This window comes from Sceloporus occidentalis, unplaced genomic scaffold (assembly GCF_023333645.1).
Source record: "Sceloporus occidentalis isolate IW3139 unplaced genomic scaffold, rSceOcc1.0.p SCAF_3, whole genome shotgun sequence".
Classification (NCBI taxonomy): domain Eukaryota; kingdom Metazoa; phylum Chordata; class Lepidosauria; order Squamata; family Phrynosomatidae; genus Sceloporus; species Sceloporus occidentalis.
The window spans coordinates 63,009,171-63,024,879 of NW_028316983.1; the positions used below are offsets into that span (position 1 = coordinate 63,009,171).

Consider the following 15,709-nt stretch of genomic DNA (forward strand, 5'->3'; position numbering starts at 1 on the left):
GTTCCGCGTTACGAAAGTTTTTTCGGGTTACGAAAAAACTTTTGGTGCTTTTCGGCGCTATTTCGCACCAAAAAGCGGCTTTCGCTATTAGCGCCTATGGCAATTCGGCTTGCGAAAGTCTTCCGGGTTACGAAAAGGGCAGCGGAACGAATTAATTTCGTAACCCGGGGGACCACTGTATATGACTTGATACATAGGGATGAGTATGAATATGCATGTGAAAATGGCACACTCAGCATGAGAGAGCATAAATTATAGGAGAAGATGGATGCATGAGCGCAGAAAAGGATAAAGTACTTTTGTGTAACAATGGCTACATGCATGAGTAAGACAGAGTTTGGATAAGAGTGTGCACAAACATATTGCACTTTGTATTTATATTTGCATCTGTATTTGTTGGTGTACTTTCCATCTATTCATACGTTTCTCCATGTGATGACTTGTGGAAGACTGGATTGTTTCTGACTGAGATGAAATGATACAGTGCTGCACATGAGTGGGTATTTACCTACTGAAATTCATCCGTTCATTCTTACCTTTTGCACATCCTGCTTGCACTTTTCCACCTTGTCTTGCAGCTTCTTCTGCTGGTCTGGGGTGATGGACTGCTCAGCTTTGCTGTTGGCTTCGCGAGTCATAGCGAGCTTCTCTTCTTTGCATGCCAAGTGATATGCTTTCTTGGCTGCTTCCAGCTGATATGAGTTGAAACAGAAGGAAAGGAACCCAAGCAGATAACTACCAAGGCTCTATGCAAGATTCTGAACATGACATTTATGAAACTTGTGTGCTACAACTGCTTCAGCAAAGAATCCCATCCCATTACACACCCTCTACTCCAGGGGTAGGCAACCTGCGGCCCGCGGGCCGGATGCGGTCTGGCAAGGCCTTGGGACCAGCCCCAGCCCGGTCCTGCCGCCGATTGCCGCCGGAGCCTTTGGCCTCTTGCGTGAAGGCGTGGGGCCTTTGGCCTATCAGGAGGAGGCGGGCAAGGGGGGGCAAGCGGCGGGCAAGGGGGGCAAATGTCTGTTGAAGCCTCTGAAACATGCATTTATATTAACATTTTTTTAAAAAAAAGCAGCCAATTTTTTTTTGCATGTCCTCCATTTGAAAATTTTGTCCTACATTTGTCCTGGTTTATTTATTTAATTAATTTTTTTTTAAAAAAAAATATTTAATTATTTATTTTTTGGCTTCGGCCCCCCAGTTGTCTGAGGGACAGCAACCCGGCCCCTGGCTCAAAAAGGTTGCCTACCCCTGCTCTACTCCCTTACTAAGGCTAATTATCCAATCACAATTTGACTATTCTAGTAAACTGGAAAAAAATTAATTTTGATGCTCTGATAGCTTGTATTTCTAGTTTCCTCTGCAACAATTAGGGTTTGTATCTCTATCTTGTTGTAAGGCACCTTGGGCCCTATGTTTGGAGCAAGAGGGGATATAAACTAAATAAATTTGGGGTTTTTTTTAATCATTAAAGATTTGTATTTCAGGATTCGGAGAAGGTCATTAGATACCATAAAAGCAAAATACATGGTCCAGGGCCATGAGCGCAACTACATGCATTTATGGAAAACTAGAGATAACTACTACTTCCCAGGGATCTTTTGTGTGAATAGAAGTGTCCCTTACAGACACTGAGATCCAACTAGGTCTGTGAAGATATAACTGAAACCAGGAAGAAAGAATCATATCATCCTGCAAATATTACTTGGTTATTCCAAGGGGAAAAAAACACAGTCCTATCTTATGTCCCCATCATGCTCTGATTCTTAAGATCATGGGAATGTTATCTCAACCACTCTGTAAAAAGTTAGTGGGCTTCTTTCCTCCCTATTGAAGTCACAAGTTTTCTGCCCATCTCCTTTCCTCCTCCAGCCCTTCCTACCTCCTTCATCTTCTTGGCCCAAGGTTTCTGTGCTTTCCGAAAGCCATCCTCTGCTTCCTTGGCTTCCTTGAAGCCTCCCATGATCTGTTTGTGGAAGGCATCCTTCTGCCAGTTCTTCACCTTCTCGAAGTCATCATTCAGCAAGCTGTTCTTCACTTCCTGATGCAGTTCGCTCACCTTGTCTGCCTCTGTCATTATGGCCATCCATGCTTTCTCCAAACTGCCATACTGTGGGCCTATGCACCAAGAGCACCAGCAAATCCGGGGTGACCACTGAACATCCTGAAATCACAGCCTGTTCTTCCCTCACATACTATACACTCTCATAATGTAATCACAAGAGAAGACATGGAATTTCCCATTTTTTGGTACTATGGTAAAGAGCTGGGAAACATGAAGTGGCAAAGAGAGGTATCTAGGCACTCAAGAGTTCAGAGTTTGGAAATGCTTCTTATTTTGGACTATCGCATGCAGAATCCCCCAACCAGCATTGCTCCTGGAGCCATGCAAGCTAAAGGGTTCTGAGAGTAGTAGTTCCAAAGAGTATATTTTACAAGCACTGCTTTAATTCTGGACCTTGCAGGTTTTTAGTTGCTATGCCAGGGATTCACCTACGAGCTTGTCTACACTTGCCAGAATACTCCAGGATGCCCCCAGAGTATCCTGGTCTCCGCATTCCCTCTGAATTCTCCCCTGCTGAAGATGATGGGTGGGTGTACCCATGAGCCAGCCAGTGCAGCCACTGTAGGTGCAAGTTGCTCTGAGGTTAGAATGAGGTGTCCAGCCTCCTTCTGTTCTCAGAGTGATGCATGTCAACAGAGAAACTCAGAAGGAATGTTGAGGGACCCCTATCACTGCTCATTCTTTGGTATCCTTTGTGTCATCCTTCACATCCTCTGTTATATTCTCCTTAATTTTATCCTCAACTTATCCATGGGTCATATAAAAATCCGTAATTTTGTCCCCAAAATCTGCCCCCAACTTATATATGAAGTTGACTTATAAGTGAGTATATATAGTAAATCTTTTTAATACAGGACAAGGGGTGAAATCCCTGAATCAAATTCACTCACTGTGTAACAGCCAGACTTGATTTGGGGTTTTGAAACTGCATGGTATAAAAAAATATCCTAGGGAAAATTTGGAGTACTGAGCTATTGTAGACAAGCCCCATGTTAATGGCAAGACAACCCCTTGCCCAAACATGCTCCCACCCTTTTGTTGCCATTCTCCCTTTAAAAATAAATAAATCTGTGCAAGCTTTGCAGCTGAACACCCACATGTTAACTCTGGAATGCAACTCTCCCCTTAACTGTATTATAAATGAATAAAAAAGAGTGTAAGAGCAAAACTGGAAGATCAAAATCTCCAGTAAGTTTGGGGTTGGGTTTTTAATCATCATCCCCATGTAGATGAATTGGAATCTGGGGAAGTGTCACTGAGAAAGGGCTAAACAATCCTGCTCTGCACTATTCAAGACTTGTAACAACAGAGGAGGACTCCATTTAATAAAACAAACAAACAAACAAACCACCAGCCATGAGAGATCTTAATCACAGAATCTCTTTGCCACACCTTGTTTAACTCAATGTATACCAACCCAACAAAGTTAACCCACTCCCTCCCTTCTATTATAAGCAGCCTTCTTCCATGCATTAGAAGAGTTGTAGTCCAACCCATCTGGAAGACACCAGGCTGGGGAAGGTTGCTGGTAATGGATGTGTACTGGGAATACTATACAACAAAGCTTGTGATTAAATGCATGCTCATTGAATACAGTGGATTTTCTTTCCTTCTAAACATACATTTAATTGAAGCAAGGAATGATAATTTAAAACTCATATTTATGAAACCTATTGGCTTTCATTATTGCTCCCTCTCATTTTCATGAACAGTTTAATGTGTTGTATTTTATTGTGTGTTATTCTTCCAATTGATATTGTTTATTGTAAATTTCTTGAGGCAATGTTTTTTCTGAAAATAATAAAAATAACAGGCCAGAGTAAAGTCTCTGTAGGTGGCTTTGAAGCTTCTGATGTGGAGCAATAGCAGCATATTAATAAAGTTTTTATTTTTAAAAAAAATAGAAATGAAAATAATTAACCTGACAAAATTCCTGGTGAGGCATTCCTCCTCAAGGGTAAACATCTACTGTTATCTTGCAAGTTGCAGTTCCCTTATTTTCTACCTCCTAACATGCCTCTCTCCCATCCCAGGTTTAGGAAGCATGGTAAAATACCTTTCTCTATTAGTTGTCGCCACCTCTTAGACCAGTCTACCAGCTGCTGGGCATATGCTTTCTCAATCTTGGCCCGCTCATGGACGCAGTTCATCAGGTCATTGCACAGACGATATCCATCATCAATCCGCTTCACTGTCCGTTTGTAGTTTCCTACCTGTCAGATACACAAACTACCTGTCAGATATACAAACCTTGAGACAGGGACTAGCTGTAGTTCCAAGAACATTCTTGGAGGCCAGGTCAGATTGAGTTTCTGTGACCATTTTGGTCACTTCTTACCAATAGGTCTGAGCCTTGCCCTGATATTCAGACAGTGAGAAATTAGTGGAGTTTGGAAACAAATTGTCTGGATACAGTTCTCAGAATCTTTGAGCCAGCATGGCCAATGGTAAGAAAAGGGTGGGGAAACTGTCAATGCTGCATGTGGTGCCAAGGTTCCTCTAACCCCACCCCCAAGAATTGTTATTTTTTTAAAAAATGAGAATGTTTAATTTGCCTCCAAATGCCCCTTGGGCAATTTTGTGTCCCAAAGGCTATTTCAGTTGCCATCCCTTGCCTAGAACTTAATTTCTTATTCATTACAATGAGCCTAGGCAATCAGGGATCAGGTCCTAATGAAAGGGTGTCATAGGACTAGCTAGCCAATCAGACATATGAAGCCAATTGTGAGTGAGGGGGAAAGACTGCTGAACTGGTCAGATGCATGATCACCTATTGTCCTCATTTTTAAATTGCTGCAACATAATTTTTCTTTCCTTGGAACAGGGATCTTTTTTTCAGGCTTCAAACATGCATGTCAAGTATACCCACCCTACCCCTTTTGATTCATCTTTGTTTGTTTTTCTCAGTAAGTAACCAGCAGTTGGAACTACAAGACTGAAGATTTCTAGAAACACTCTGGAATCTCGTTTCAGAAATTAACACTGAAAGAAATCTGACTCATCCCTTGTAGAGTAGCAGCTTTCAAAGTTCCTTCTAAAACCAATAACTTGAAAAGACCAGGGGCTCAGGACTTGACAAACTGCTTAAACTTTTATTTGTTCTGAATTTCAGAGTGAATGTATAAACCATATATATTAATGGCAGTAATCTTCTCAATTCTAACCTGTTGTGTCTGTTTGTATGAGTAAATTTCTGTAACATCAAGCATTTGTGATATTTGTGAATTTTAGCTTTAGATCGGATTTAGTATTCATCCTTCTTCTGTGTATTTTTGAAGACCAGAAAAGACCACAGCATGAGAACCTAGCACATTAAAAGGGGAAGCTTTAGAAGCTCTGAAAAGTTACTTTTTTGGACTTCAGCTCTGAGAATCTTCTAGTTGGCTAGGATTTTTGGGATCTAAACCACAAAGTAACTTTCCCTAACGCTGCTTAGAAAAGCAAACATGAGATGATTTGCTGTTTCTAGCAGGCTTTTCTTGCCTTCTTGCCTCCCTATCTCTATTCAAAATCTGTGGCATTCTCTGAAGAGTCTTTCTTTTTGAACCATGTGGCTTCCCTTCATTAGAATACAGAAACTTTTCATTAGGTCAATGAGAGCTACTGATCAGGAGGCTCACTTGCATGTGGTCAACTGCAAAGGTTGGGCTGGATCTTCAAGGGATTGTGTGATGGTGCCTCTCTCTTGAACAAGCATCTCTTCAGCTGATGTACACGTGCAGTATGCTGTGCAGAGGAGAGAGATAGAACCCTTACCTCCCAGAAGCTGTCAGTTATTTCTTCAGCAGATGCCGTAGACTCATCATAGGAGCCTGACATGGTTTGTGACCCTTGCTGTTTATTGCCAAACGTTCAGCCACTCTGCAGGCAGCACCAGACCTCATGCACTACAAAGGGAGGGAGAGATGAAGAAATAAAAGAGAAACAGAAAGAGACGGAGAAAGAAGTCACTCAGCTACTAGATGGATTGGAGAGGACTCCCTAGCCCCAGAGTTCATCCTTGGCCATCTTACTTCTGCATAACTGAAGATCCCAACCTGTATATTCAGGCCATGCTCTTCCACTCGCAATACAATGACAAGAGTTCTCTAGCTCTTTTGTCCTAATTTGGACCACTGAAGCCCTCATGGCAATCAGCATCTCCATGATCATGTTCAAATGTATTTCTGGACTTAATTTTTTAGATGTTTGATGCTCCTGTCCCCATATTTACTAAAATATTTGTTTTATTTGTAATCGGTGGCCAGCTGTCCAGTTTTGCCTTCTTTTCTCTCTCCAGAGACATTTCTATTAAAACATAATAGGACAGCCATATGAGTTTGTATTATCTCTTCCTGGAACAGGTATTTCAAGGGTAGAAGGCCTTTCCTCTTATCAGCAAGTTATAGACAAAAGAGAAGACAAATGCCAGTGTGTCATATTTTCAAGTGATATCTTAAAATGAAAACTGATTTTTTTATTTAGATTTTCTGCAGCTCTCTGCTGATGTTACATAAAGAAGCCTTAGGGAAAACCTTTGAGTGACTACAGAAAAGCTTTAATGCCCACAGAAAATGTGGCACACATTTGCCCATATGCAGTTTCTTGAAGCATATACAGAGTAAACCATATCCACTCCCTAGCCTCTCTACTGCAAGATGATAATGGCTTTCAGCACATTTCACACACCCTTATGTGTCTTGTCTGATATCTGCATTTGTAGTATTTCATAAAATATATTCCAGATCTGACATGAACAACTTTGCAGGAATGAGGTGTTGTACTAGATAGACCCTTCCAATAGTGCATTTCCACCAACTGTGGTGACTTTCTACAATTCAAGAGAATGTCAGACTATCTTTTACCATTCTAGAAAGAGCCAAGAAGATCAATGGGTTTTGTGAGTACTGTACCATTGTCTGTCTTAGGTGGTGTGGTTCTGCCCTGGTTAGAATATGTGGCTAATGAAACCCATAAAGGTAACCTTTATATAGTCCTTCATACATTCTGTGGTCTGTAGGATTGTCAGGTTTTCAAAATAGCAATAAGGAACAGTTGAAATTCATTATTCATGGGGCTGACAATCAGGAAGTAGCTATTAATATGGTGTGTCCTGTCTAAACACCAAATAAAAATTAATTTACCCATGTGTTTCTCTCTAAAATTAACATATTCTCATAAACATAAAATACACAATGCACACATTTCTGTTTTTATGGAAATCCAGTTTTAATATAGATTAAAACAGAATCCATTTTAATCATATCAAAATGTTTGACAAGTACAACTGAAATTCAGAGTAACCTGCTTTCCAGATCCAGTTAGATTTACAAAAGATCTCTTATTTTCATCGCTCCCTTTTTGAAGTACAGAATTGAAAACCCCTTTTCTACAAAAACCATTTGATCTTGGAATATAATATTTGTTGCCAAAAGAGAACCGGAAAATGGCAAATATGTCTGACCCCCCAAAGTCCAGGTGTGTTGTAAAAATCAAGCTATTCTGGTACACGAGGCAGAAAATCCCTAGACAGTCTCTCCCCACCCCACCTGGCAGTAAAAAATTAATTAATTAAAAATTAAAAATAACTGACAATTTCCTGTCTCTTTACGACACTCCAAATCTGCTGCCTGAGGTGGTTGCCTCATTCTGTATGATAGATGGGCTTCCATGCCCCCTGCACAAGGTAATGATTACTTCTAAGCTTTCCTTTCCTTCTATAATCCAAATCACAATGTTCTCTTGAGATGATGCAAGCAATAGCAATAGCAAGCAATAGCAAGTACATTTCTATACCACTTATCAGTCCACTTAAGCACTCCCCAAGCAGTTTACAATGTGTAAGCTAATTGTCCCCAACAAGCTGGGTACTCATTTTAGCGACTACAGAAAGGCTGAGTCAACCCTGGCACCCTGGGATCTAACTCACAACCTTGTGGCTACAAATGGCTGCAGTACAAGCATTTAACCTCTGTACCACCAGGGCTCCTTTCAGGAAAGAAAAGGAATGAATCATTGATTGTATTGTGACACTTTAGCTGAGATTTACCTTGACACTGGTGGAGCATAAGGCACACTCAGATGGGAGGCTGGGCCAGGATGGCAGAGGTCTGGGAGGGCAATGGCTACTGGAAGGGCAACAGAATGGAGGGAGTTTTCCTAACATTTCTGGGAACCAATCTGTGGCAGTTTAGACCAAGAGAACAAAGCTGTACATGATAGTCATCTGACTTCAGTTGCACAGCCAGGAACATACTATTGAACAATGAAGAACTGATTACTTCCTTATGAAACAGCATTAAAAAAGCTTACATTTGTGTAACACCTGGCTAATGCAAGCACCTCTATTTTGAACCTTAAACACATGGGAAAGCACTGCCATCTTAGGCTAGGCCACCGGTTCTGTATACATATTTTGAGATGGCTGTCATGCAAGACACTCACACCTAGATGAGCTGATTCACATATTGCTGGAGGCTGCCATATCAACACACAGGAGATTTGCATATGCAATTGACCATCAAAACCAGATAAAATAAGCAGGGCAAACTGCCAATTCTAGGACTCTCTTTGGGGATGAACGGGGAAGAAAGGGAACAAAGTAAGTCTGGGTATATGAGTAAACAACACTCCCCCAGAAAAGCAAAGCAGGACTTCCTTTCTGCTGTGTCCGAGACGTTTGCCTTTCTCTCTGCAGTCCAAGCCTGCCTTCTCCAGTCTGCAGTAAATCCAGAGGCAAATTAAATTCTGGCAGAAGAAAGTGTATGGAATTGGAAAGAGCCCTCTCTGATCCTCAGGAAAAAGAAGAAATAATACACGTCACAGCTCAGAGAGATTCACCCCTCCTTTACATTTCTGCACATTGTTGCATCTGTTCCTGAGTCATCTGTAACCATCAGACTTTAAAAGCCTTGCTCAGTTCTAGGGGCTCATTATGTAACATCTGGAATGATGTGCCTGCTGTCAGTTTGGAATAAACCACAACTGGCCCAAACTGCAAGGTAAAACACCTTTGAAGTGGGATATGATGCTTAACATGGGCTCATGATATGACTGACATTTATTTATGTTGCGGTACATGCCCATACACACATTTATCATCCATAAATAACAATGTCTCCTGCTGTGGGATGGCAATTTAACCTAATCTTAAGAAGAAACTGGATCCCATTGAGCAGGCGCAAGCAACTTTGGTATAACCGAGGAACAATATTATGCCAAAACCCATCAAAAATTAAGCGTCAAAGTAATCTGAAATCAATTCTGGATTGAAATCACCTGGATTTTAATTAAAATAAGTTGTATGCCTTGTTTGATAGGACAATTGTACCCTTTGGAATATAATTCTCTTCATGGGAGGAGGATGACATGGGGCTACTCCAGGGGTTACAAAAACAGTGAGAGTCACATGTAGACCATGGACTTAGAATCATGTAAAAAGACCATCTTAGTCAACTCTTCAGTATCAACTCATCAGTATCAATATCTTCAATATCAACCAAAGGAGAAAGGAACTAGAGGCAGACTTGGCAAAGATTAGGGCGGGAGAAGTGGTTTACAGTTAAGCGCCTCCAACCCATGTTTGTGTGGGACGACTAGGTGCAAACAAAGGGCAAAGCCTTGACATTTTAATAGCCAGGCAGACGAAATTATTTTGACAGATTCAGTTTTCCTGACTCTTGTAGTACTATGACAGGATGAACTCTGATGGCCAAAATGCCTCCAATTCTACACAAATATTAAAGTCATAGAATCCTCAACTTCTGCTGGGTCTAGTCAATCCGTTTATATTTTGTTAATATTTAATTGAAGTATAGAATCAAAATGTTTTTGGGTTTTGTAGTGCTGGGAATCGTAGTTCAAAAAAGTAACTTCTTCAAGTTCTGGTCAGGTCTGATAAGCACAATAGTTTCTGGAATGATAAAGGCACTCTCAGTTGGATTTTGCTCATGTAACTAGTGTAAGAAATGTGGGTCCAACACTGTTTCCCACCCTGGTGTGTATGTGCCATCAAGTTGCCTAGCAACCTGTGGTGACCCCATTAATTTCATAGGGCTTTTTAAGGCAAGGAATACACAGTTTTTGCCAGTTCCTTACTCTGAAATATAGCCTACAGCACCTGATGTTTCTGGACCATCTCTCGTTTATTTAAAAGTCTTCTGTATTCATTTGCATGGTTCTTGTTATAAAATGTACTCAACCCAGAAATCAATCATCCATAAGCCTGCTTAGAAAGACAAAGTGGCATTGGAAGAGAACCTCCAAGGTGAACAACAGAAGACTGTGCTGGAGAAAAACAGCACTTGGAAGGGAAACACGAGCCCATCCAGATTCTGGAAGAACACTGGCACTTAGCCTGTGGTACAGTCTGCTGGCTGTAAGTTTGGAACAGTCCTAAGAGACATGCTGAGAACTGACAAGCAGTCCACTTAATGAGATAATTCTTCAAGAGCCAAAAGCAGGCACAGCACCTCTCAGCCAAGCAGAAGTCATGATAGGCTTAGTCTGATTTGCATGAAATAGCATCCATTAAAGTGCAGTATCTCTGCTGTTCATGCTTTGGAACCTCTGCTATTCAAGCTGTGTGTTTCCTTATGTGTCTGTTTTGTGGGATGATGAGGAGAATAAGAAGCTATTTGCTCAGCAGCCCTGAATGATTCATGATTACAGCCTTCTGGATTTTGCACTGAAATGGTTACTGGAGATTCTGAGCTCGTTGCAAAGGCTGACTTCTAGCGCTCACTGCAGTGGAACTAATAGTGCCTTGAAGGGATTTAGTGATATAACTCAGAAATCTACCAATCCAAGTGTCTCTTATAAATAAATGTCTGACTGCGTGTCCCCTTCATGTTGAGACAGAGACACAGTTATGTGCAACATGGACTCATACACACAGAGAGACACTAGTGAACTATCATACAAACATAGGCATTGATACTGCAGTGCATGCATGACACAGGAAATATGAGGCTGCAGATATGGCATTAAGAATCAAAGTAAGAAACAAATCACATGATCCATTTAGATTGTATGTTTTGTTTCTTTCATGCGTAACTCATATTTTGCTGGTGTAGCTGTTGATGCAAACCACACACATGTGGTACTTTAGGATTTATATAAGTCACATAAGTAATAACAGGGTGAGAGATGCAGGGTGAGATGCTCATGTTTGCCCAGCAAACCTGGAATATAAACTGGTGTAAAAACAATTTATGTTTCTTGGTTCACAGGTAATAACAAATGATGATTTACTGTAAACTATGAAATAACTGATGTAGGATGCAGTCTTATACACACTAACCAACAGCATTCCTCATTAAACACAGAAGCTCTTCTGGGTGGACACAGTGTTACAATGTAAACGGAGTGTATTAATGAAAGGAAAGGAGAGGGATGCACCAAACCATGGTTTGACATTTTATCGGAACCTGACTCACAGTCCATCCCAGTAAGCATATCACTACTGGCCAAAAGAACAGACTAGGAAATAACTAGATAAGCTTGTCAAAATGGGGACTGTAGCATTAAACATTTATAGCTCTCTGTTGAGAAATATTTCCCCCCTCTGATTTACCTCTAAAATGCTGTGAGAAAGTCTGCTGCCTAAATGAAAACTTGCTTAATTTTACTTGCTTGTCTCATAGTCAAGGAATTCCCAATCACTAGAAATATACAAAGGTCTCCATCCTGAGGGATAAAGAGTTGGCAGTCCAGGATTACAATCTGTCCCAACATGTTTCTCATTTGGCTTGGAAAACATTTTGCACGCTAGACAGGGCTGGGACAGAATAGAGATTCTATTGGTGTATTGCTCAACAGTCTCCTTTCCTGATCTAAGAGTTGGTCTCTTCAGTGGTACAGGTAGGTACTAGGTCCTCCTGGATTGTTGTGCTGAGACTTCAATATCCATGTTGAGACCAATCTGACAGGAGGAGCTCAGGTCTTCATGTCCTTCATGACAATCATGGCTCTGTCCCAAATAGAGTCTGGTGCTAGCCATGTTGCAGGACACACTCTGGACTTGGTTTTCTGTGCCGGGTGGGATGATGGTGCTCTGGGTGTGTTCTATAGTGCCATTGTCATGGACCAATCACTACCTCGTGAGGCAGACTCTCTGGAACTCAGTGCCTCTGAAGGGGTGGGGACAATTAAGATGGTCTTCTCTGGGAGTCTTTGGATGCATTCCTGACAGGTTTTTTTTTGGGGGGGGGGCGTTACCTTCAGAACGTGTGATCCTGTCAAACCCTAGTTCTCTGGAATGGGCAAATGACAAGGGTGGTGGACATGATTGCCCCTGAACATCCCCTCCCATTGAGTGGAGCTAAGCAAGCTTCTTGGTTTACTAGTGAACTGACAATGAAATGAGTGGAATGGAGACTAGAGCATAAATGGCAGAAAACTAGATACTGATCCCCACCATCCCAAACATGGGCAAGAGCCCATTAGAAGCCCTATTCCATGGTGATGGTGGCAGGAAAGAAATCCTATTTCTATGCCACATTTGCATCTGCACAGAGGTAAACAGCAGAGTTGTCTCAAGTGGTGAAGGGTCTTCTGTGTTCTGCCCTACAAGACATTTGTCAGTGCCTTTGCTGGTGCTTATACTGTGGCTTGGTCAGATCTCAGAAAAGTTGCCTTTTTATGCTACAACTTCCAGAAACCTCCAGCTAATATGTGTTTGTGGAGACTAATGAGTCTTTTCCTTCACACAGTTCATGCAGAAGCAAGTTGATAGACATCACTTAACATGCTGGCCATTATGTAGTTTGAAAATATGGCCCCTACTAATTCTTGTGTCTGGGTTATGGCAACTAAGGTTAAAGTTGTACTTGCACTGAAACTGTGGCTAGTATTAAACTAGAATTAGGATTTGCAGTTGGATTAGGGTTAAATTAGATCTGAGATTAGTGTGATGTTATCCTTTTAAAAAAAATCTGGACTGTATTATTTAGAAAGTTGTTGGCCTTAAATATTTTTCCAAGAAGTGCTAAGATCTAACATGCTATTGGAATGAGACAGATGGATTCTTGGCTAACTTCTGCTCCTTTTGCAGCAGCAACTGAAGAAACAGCATTGTCACTCTTGCTGGGTTTCAGCATTCAGCTGGTAATCAGATTTTATTCCCATGACATTCTTGCAAACAAGCTTGTAAAATGTGGGCTAGACAAGGTAACTGTTACATGGATTTGTAACTGGTTGACCGGCCAAACCTAAAGGGTGCTCAACAACGGCTCCTTTTCATCCTGCAGAGAAGTGACCAGTGGGGTCCCACAGGGCTCTGTCCTGGGGCCAGTGTTATTCAACATCTTTATCAATGACCTGGATGACAGAATTGGGGGCATACTTATCAAATTTGCAGATCACACCAAATTAGGAGGAACAGCTAATACCCCAGAGGACATGATCAAAATTCAAAATGACCTGAATAGACTAGAAAGCAGGGCCAAAGCTAACAAAATGAAATTCAACATGGAGAAATGTAAGGTACTGCACTTAGGGCAGAAAAATAAAATGCACAGATATAGGCTGGGGGACACCTGGCTGAATGAGACTACACGTGAAAGGGATCCGGTAGTCCGAGTAGACCACAAGTTGAACATGAGTCAACAGTGTGATGCGGCAGCTAAAAAGGCCAATGCAATTTTAGGCTGCATCCATAAAAGTATAGTGTCTAGATCAGTGGTTCCCAACCTGTGGGTCGGGACCCCTTTGGGGGTCGAATGACCCTTTCATGGGGGGTCGCCTAAGATAATTGGAAAACACCTATTTAATTACAGTTATGAAGTAGCAATGGAAATAATTTCATGGATTTGGGTCACCACAACATGAGGAACTGTATTAAAGGGTCGCGGCATTAGGAAGGTTGGGAACCAATGGTCTAGATCAAGAGAAGTAATAGTGTCACTGTATTCTGCTTTGGTCAGGCCCCACCTGGTATACTGTGTCCAGTTCTGGGCACCACAATTCAAAAAGAACATTGAGAAACTGGAGCGTGTCCAAAGGAGGGTGACTAAAATGGTGAAGGGTCTGGAAACCATGCCCTATGAGGAATGACTTAGAGAGCTGGGGATGTTTAGCCTGGAGAAAGGAAGATTAAGAGGTGATATGATAGCCCTGTTTAAATATTTGAAGGGATGTCATATTGAGGAGGGAGCAAGCTTGTTTTCTGCTGCTCCAGAGAACAGGATACACGATGGATGCAAGCTCCAGGAAAAGAGATTCCACCTCAACATTAGGAGGAACCTCCTGACAATAAGGGCTGTTCGACAGTGGAACAACCTCCCTCGGAGTGTGGTGGAGTCTCCTTCTTTGGAAGTCTTTAAGCAGAGGCTGGATGGCCATCTGTCGGGGATGCTTTGATTTGGATTTCCTGCATGGCAGGGGGTTGGACTGGATGGCCCCTGGGTCTCTTCCAACTCTATGATTCTATGATTCAGAACGTGTGCAAAATAAATGCATGTGTACGTAAATTGTGACTCAATATTTTAATGATTTGCATAAATTTATCCATACTTGAAAGGTTAGGGTTTTCCCCCCCTTCATAAGAAGTTATTTGCTCTACTGTTAATCCACAAAATGCTGCAATAGTCATCCTGGCTCTGATGATAGGGACAACCATGCCAAAAAATACGTCCATGATTTGTTTTTATTTCATTTTGCAATGTATGCAAAGGAGAGAGAGAAAGAGAGGAATTATTTTTCTGGGCCTTTGAACAAGGAACCAGCCTTATCCAGCAATCAGGCAAGAGGTGGCTTCTGGCAAAGAAGTGCCCGAAGCATTCTATTAATCAATAAACAGGTGCTGAGACAGCAAACAGCTTGCAGAAGATAGGTAACATTTCAGAAACCCACTGGAAGAAGTGGCATTATCACCGTCAGCATATTAGGAGGAGGTTAAAGCAAGGAGAGCTGATGCAGCCAGAAGATGATACAGCTGAAGGGCAGAAGGCCTAGTATAATTCTTCTGCAGTCATTAACTGTCCCATATACCTTAATTTGGACATCTTGCAATTATAAACTATGGGTAACATCCTGTTAGTGACATTTATGTACATACATGTGGCTTATAAATACATATGTCTCTCTTTGGATAGATGCAGGTGACTAGAGAATCCATCCAAGAACTTCCCACTCCAGCCCCTCAGAAGGCTGCTGTTTATTGATGGGGAGGGAAGGCAATCCAGATAATGAAGATGTGGCTGCTCTGAGCTCTAAAGGGAAGGAAAAGAAGGCTGAATACCGCCTGCAAACACCACCTTGTTTCTTCCCTTCTCCAAACTGGGACCAACTGCTGCTTCATCTAAATTTCTGGATTTTGTTTGCTTAATCTTTTATACATTCTATGTGTTTTGTAATTTTGTAATTGTAATTCTGTAAACCGCTTTGATCTCCTTGGAAAAGCAGTATATAAATAATAATAATAATAATAATAATAATTATTATTATTATTATTAAATTGCCTCTTATTCCTTCCTTCATCCACCAGTAAGCAGTAGCAACAGCAGCAACCATGCTCCCTCCCCCAACAGTTTCATAGCTGCCTGGGCATGGAGGGGGGGCATGGAACTGGCAGATGTAGGATCTCAGCCACTGTGTGTGGTGTGTTGTGTGTGTGAGAGAGAGAGGGAGGGGAGGATTAAATTAATTGTATTTGTCCCATTT

The 15,709-nt window shown here is 41.5% G+C and overlaps 1 protein-coding gene across 2 annotated transcripts in view; it reads right to left on the bottom strand.

Annotated features, from left to right (window-relative positions):
* The window catches only part of PACSIN1 (protein kinase C and casein kinase substrate in neurons 1), a 79,220-nt gene that overhangs the window by 10,597 nt on the left and 52,914 nt on the right, over nucleotides 1-15,709 (bottom strand). For both annotated transcript variants that reach the window (XM_089514696.1, XM_089514695.1), the window contains exons 2-5: nucleotides 5,825-5,955; nucleotides 4,125-4,281; nucleotides 1,886-2,121; nucleotides 537-692 (exon numbers count right to left, since the gene is read on the bottom strand). In XM_089514696.1, the coding sequence (XP_089370822.1) occupies nucleotides 537-692; nucleotides 1,886-2,121; nucleotides 4,125-4,281; nucleotides 5,825-5,887 (612 nt within the window). In that variant the 5' untranslated portion in view covers nucleotides 5,888-5,955. The remainder of the gene's footprint in view (nucleotides 1-536; nucleotides 693-1,885; nucleotides 2,122-4,124; nucleotides 4,282-5,824; nucleotides 5,956-15,709) is intronic.